This window comes from Coregonus clupeaformis, chromosome 36 (genome assembly GCF_020615455.1).
Source record: "Coregonus clupeaformis isolate EN_2021a chromosome 36, ASM2061545v1, whole genome shotgun sequence".
NCBI lineage: Eukaryota > Metazoa > Chordata > Actinopteri > Salmoniformes > Salmonidae > Coregonus > Coregonus clupeaformis.
The window spans coordinates 17,664,759-17,670,905 of record NC_059227.1 but is presented as its reverse complement, the minus strand read 5'-3'; the positions used below and the strand labels follow the sequence as shown (position 1 = coordinate 17,670,905).

Genomic DNA, 6,147 nt, shown 5'->3' with positions numbered 1-6,147 from the left:
TTTTCCAGTCGCGTCGGGGAGAATTTAGCATTTTAGCTACTATAACCCTAACCCTTTTCCTAACCTTAACCGAATTCTCATAATCTGCTACGTTAATTATTCTAACCGGCTACGCTGGTTTTCTAACCGGCTACGCTAACTGACATTAGCTGCATCCCATTTAGTCAAAACCGCCACAGTAGGACCAGAGCCATTCAGCGCCTTCTACCGGCTCTGCCCACAGGGGTACAACTTTTGCATCACCTGAACACAGTAAAATCTGTACATACTATGACCTAAAACATTGTGAAACACATCATAGAGTTAATTTAAAAAAATCCATGAACCTTATCATTATATATTTTCTGCTGAAGTTGGGATTCTATGGCACAGAGTACTGTATGGTACAAATCACAAATCATACATAAATTGAAAGGCCCACATAATTGACAGCACACAGATGAGTAAATGTCACAATAAACAGTATTTATTAGTTAAGCATACACAGTATAATATAAATATAAAATATGCAATTTATTTTTAAAATTGGTGAGACATCATTATATCTGTGTTGAGACAACCATACAAACAGTTGAGTTCTACCAAAATGTATTATGCTGCTGTAACAAACTATCATTACGGTGCCATCCTAAAATAAAGTACAGAGAGAGGACAATTTACTATATACTGTATTCAACAAATGATAGCAGCATATGCACCACTCTTTAGAAACGGCAAAAAAGAAAAACGTCAAACATACTCATCGGCACTGTACAAACAAGGAACCCATTCACAGTGAAGTATTCAACAGAATGCAATGGAGTGGTTGATCATTAAATAATATGTTGTTGTTTTTTAAAGTCTTTTTCATTTCATATGGTTGACATGCTCTCGAGTTGCAAAAATCAGAAGGTGAAGTACTGGGCGAACCACTCCTGGCGCTGGGGGTCTGGGGATCCTACGGGTGACTCCTCTGTCTCAGGAGGGCTACACAGTGGGGCACACACCACAACAGCAGCAAACAGTTATACAATACAGGACATTATTGACTAAGAAATCCTTATTGCACCTCAGGGTTGAGAGTAGTTTTATTCAATTTAAAGGCTCTGGGTTTTATGCTTATGTTCTGTGTTTGAAGTCAGTGTAGTCATCCATCCAGTTCAGAGGATACAGAATGGGATTTTATTGAGGCAGTATAGCTATAGATTTGATTATCTGCTCTCAAGTGTAAATGCTTCCTTGAAAACAATAACATTTCTGTTGCACTAATCAGCCTTTAACTGTGTTAAGTTTGCTCATTTTTAATAGAGCCTGTGGTTGTAATAACTCAACCATTCCTGTTTTACATGATCATCCAGCCATGGGGTTTTGTGAGATTGAATTACAACAAGACCATGCAGTTGTTAATCCTTGACTCAGGTCCTTGGGGGATTATGCTCTCTTGGTTATACAAATATGTGAATGCATCTATTAAAAATCCTGAATACCAAATAGTGTTTGTTCTCTTCATACTCTGTAGTTTCTGAAAAGCAAATCCAATAATAAACTCAAAGAAAGAATGTGAGAGGGAAAATGTATTGAAAGACCATAATCATGCCTATTGTGGTTTGTTCTATGCAGTCTGTCCAAGATGTAACCTATTCAACCTAATGCATTTCACTGGGTTGCTGGCTTGACCATAACCTTGGCATTGGAAATTCACAATAAACACCAACAAACCTCACTGTATTATAACATTGCAGCTTTATTCCACATAAAATAACCTTTGCTCTTTGCTTATAGGGCTGGATATCCTTCTGGTGTTTGTCTGGCTGACTGTCTGTCTGGATGACTTGCTGACTGACTGACTGACTGGTTGCCTGGTGTTTAGGGCCCTCCCTCAGTTTCTGTCCAGAGGTCGTAACCCGTTGACGGGCACCAGATGCCTCCTATCTAAGAAGGGCTTGACATCCGAGGGTCTGGAGAGCCAAAGAAGAGGAGAGGATGAGTGGGAGGAGAACTCTAAGTGAAATGTCAGAACAGAACATACAGTAATAATTAGAAGCCTTCTCCTCTCAACAACTACAGTGCACAAAGTGTTCAAGATTAAAATCTCTGTGATATATGACTCATAACTTCATATTGCAGTTAATATTTGAGAAAAACAAAGGCAAGGAGATTGCAATATGGGATCTGAAAAAGAACTATGTAACTTAAGACACTTTCAAGTTTTCATTTCCTACCATGGCTATTTACACAGTTGTCATGTCAAATAACAACCTCTAAACTTAAAGGTTGTATTATACTGAGCTGAAATAAAATATCCCCAAAATTTTCCATACGCACAAAAAGCTTATTTCTCTCAAATGTTGTGCACAAATGTGTTTACATCCCTGTTAGTGAGCATTTCTCCTTTGCCAAGATAATCCATCCACCTGACAGGTGTGGCATATCAAGAAGATGATTAAACAGCATTATCATTACACAGGTGCACCTTGTGCTAGGGACAATAAAAGGCCACTCTAAAATGTGCAGTTTTGTCACACAACACAATGTCACAGATGTCTCAAGTTTTGAGGGAGCGTGCAATTGGCATGCTGACTGCAGGAATGTCCACCAGAGCTGTTGCCAAATAATTGAATGTTCATTTTTCTACTAAAAGCCGTCTCTAACGTCATTTTAGAGAATATGGCAGTACTCCCAACCAGCCTCACAACCGCAGACCACGTATAAACACGCCAGCCCAGGACCTCCACATCCGGCTTCTTCACCTGAGGGATCATCGGAGACCAGCCACCCAGACAGCTGATGAAACTAAGGAGTATTTCTGTCTGTAATAAAGCCCTTTTGTGGGGAAAAACTCATTCTGATTAACTGGGCCTGGCTCCCCAGTGGGTGGGCCTGGCTCCCAAGTAGCTGGGCCTATGCTCTTCCAGGCCCACCATTTCCAAATATAAACTGTAACTCAGTAAAATCATTGAAATTGTTGCATGTTGCATTTATATTTTTGTTCAGTATATTATCATGACTAGATGACACAAGACAAATTATTAAACACAGTCTACACTCGGTAATCATTCTGCACTGCACAAACTGTACTGCTCTGACTGAGCTAAACATGTCTGAAGTTTTAAATTAACGACAGGTGGCTTCTTCATTCCGTGCAGAACTCTTTATGTCACTGAAAACTATCCTAAAATATCTCCTCTGCAATCATTCTCTCCTTGGTCTCAGTAGCCTTCATTGCAGCAAATCCAATTTAATGCTCAATTGAACATGCATTCTGGTCTGTTAATCACCAACTTCAGATCTAGGGAACACCTGGGCTGAGACAGACAGGGCTGACTTCAACAGCATTAGAATCTAAAAGCAGAGAAATAGCATAAGCATGCATACTAGTGTTTTCCATAGAGAAAACTAAATTAGGTATGCAAATGTATATGTATGTAATTTCTATTGCTATATTTGTATTCTGGTATAGGCCTCCTGAATCGAAATAGGGCAGCATTTAAAGGGCACTGCATGCACAGAGATAGAAGTACATTTATATCATCTTAAAACAGATGTATAATACATGGCATCATAAGTGTGGTATGTGTTGCAGTAGAGAGGTACTGTACAGTGAGGGAAAAAAGTATTTGATCCCCTGCTGATTTTGTACGTTTGAGCACTGACAAAGAAATTATCAGTCTATAATTTTAATGCTAGGTTTATTTGAACAGTGAGAGACAGAATAACAACAAAAAAATCCAGAAAAACGCATGTCAAAAATGTTATAAATTGATTTGCATTTTAATGAGGGAAATAAGTATTTGACCACCTCTCAATCAGAAAGATTTCTGCCTCCCAGGTGTCTTTTATACAGGTAACGAGCTGAGATTAGGAGCACATTCTTAAAGGGAGTGCTCCTAATCTCAGCTTGTTACCTGTATAAAAGACACCTGTCCACAGAAGCAATCAATCAATCAGATTCCAAACTCTCCACCATGGCCAAGACCAAAGAGCTCTCCAAGGATGTCAGGGACAAGATTGTAGACCTATATAAGGCTGGAATGGGTTACAAGACCATCGCCAAGCAGCTTGGTGAGAAGGTGACAACAGTTGGTGCGATTATTCGCAAATGGAAGAAACACAAAATAACTGTCAATCTCCCTCGGCCTGGGGCTCCATGCAAGATCTCACCTCGTGGAGTTGCAATGATCATGAGAACGGTGAGGAATCAGCCCAGAACTACACGGGAGGATCTTGTCAATGATCTCAAGGCAGCTGGGACCATAGTCACCAAGAAAACAATTGGTAACACACTACGCTGTGAAGGACTGAAATCCTGCAGCGCCCGCAAGGTCCCCCTGCTCAAGAAAACACATATACAGGCCCGTCTGAAGTTTGCCAATGAACATCTGAATGATTCAGAGGAGAACTGGGTGAAAGTGTTGTGGTCAGATGAGACCAAAATCGAGCTCTTTGGCATCAACTCAACTCGCCGTGTTTGGAGGAGGAGGAATGCTGCCTATGACCCCAAGAACACCATCCCCACTGTCAAACATGGAGGTGGAAACATTATGCTTTGGGGGTGTTTTTCTGCTATGGGGACAGGACAACTTCACCGCATCAAAGGGACGATGGACAAGGGGACAGGACAAGGCAACAAAGGAGTGGCTCAAGAAGAAGCACATTAAGGTCCTGGAGTGGTCTCCAGACCTTAATCCCATAGAACATCTGTGGAGGGAGCTGAAGGTTTGAGTTGCCAAACGTCAGGCTCGAAACCTTAATGACTTGGAGAAGATCTGCAAAGAGGAGTGGGACAAAATCCCACAACTACAAGAAACGTCTGACCTCTGTGATTGCCAACAAGGGTTTTGCCACCAAGTACTAAGTCATGTTTTGCAGAGGGGTCAAATACTTATTTCCCTCATTAAAATGCAAATCAATTTATAAAATTTTTGACATGCGTTTTTCTGGATTATTTTGTTGTTATTCTGTCTCTCACTGTTCAAATAAACCTACCATTAAAATTATAGACTGATCATGTCTTTGTCAGTGGGCAAACATACAAAATCAGCAGGGGATCAAATACTTTTTTCCCTCACTGTATGTGGTAAAGTATGTGGGGGTGCATCTGTTGCTTAGTGGAAACAGGGTCACCTTGACAGGGGCTGAGACAGACAGGCCGTGTGTGTGATGCAGTGATGGGAGCGTCCCATGACAATGGAGGGCTGCCCCGCACAAATCTGCCACACTGACTCATCTGCAACTTATTTACATACAGCGCAGCATGCAGCAAGGGTAAGAGAAACCCAAAGCACAGAGAGGCACACAGATGGATAACAAGTGCAGCAATAGGCAGAAACCTAAGCACCGGGTGAGTGCCAGACATCATATGCTAGTACAACACATGCACAAGAGAGTATCACATTCACATGTGTGCTTATTACACATGTACAGAACTATAGCTGGAAACACAACAACGAGCAAAGCAATGCCAAGGCACAAGAGAGAGAGAGCGGTTTATTGATGAGACGGGAGAGTGTCGTTGTTATTATCGAAGGCTTCACACATCACCACACACAGAACTGTACATGGTGAAAAAAATATCATCACCAATCTATATTACACAATCAGACTTTCCTCATATACAAATCAAATAATTTCACATCAAGGCGGACAACAAAGTGCAGTAAGTGCAGCATGCCTGGAGGCCGATGAGGATGAGGGGGTTTAACAGAACAACAACATATCACCAATGAGTTGTAGGCCTATAACTTCCAGAACAAACAGAAAAATACACAACACAGAGACACAAAGAGACACAACTCCTAGCATGCCCACTTATGTTAGCATGTTAAGAGTGACGGTGGGGTGTACACATGCTTCTTTTGCATTCCAATGCCATTTTCAAAGCTCATGTATTGCATGGGGCTTTGGAATAGTATAGTAAAGTGTTCATACATCTCCTGGAGTGTGTGTAGGTTCAGATGGAATATCCCTTTGTGTGTTTGAAAAGAAACCGTCAAGTGAAGCCACTGACTTCCTGGTATACAGTAAAGATAAGTTGACAGAGAAGTGGGGGAGTAATTGTGGGAGCTCTGCCTCTCTCCGAAAGCCAATTCTCTGGGGATACAATCAAAGCCTTGCAAAAACTGCAGGCAAAGACAAAAACCATCATGTCCTTCAAATAGAATAGCAATC

The 6,147-nt window shown here is 41.1% G+C and overlaps 1 protein-coding gene across 6 annotated transcripts in view; it reads right to left on the bottom strand.

Moving 5' to 3' along the window:
- Positions 1–444: 444 nt before the first annotated feature.
- Positions 445–6,147, bottom strand: part of LOC121552963 (protein FAM184A) — a 113,653-nt gene continuing 107,950 nt past the window's right edge. For 3 of the 6 annotated variants that reach the window (XM_041866081.2, XM_041866085.2, XM_041866082.2), the window contains one exon: positions 445–966. In XM_041866081.2, coding sequence (XP_041722015.2) covers positions 885–966 — 82 coding nt within the window. In that variant the 3' untranslated portion in view covers positions 445–884. Of the gene's footprint in view, positions 1,938–6,147 lie in introns of all 6 variants that reach the window. The other 3 variants (XM_041866084.2, XM_041866086.2, XM_041866087.2) reach the window with 2 other exon arrangements.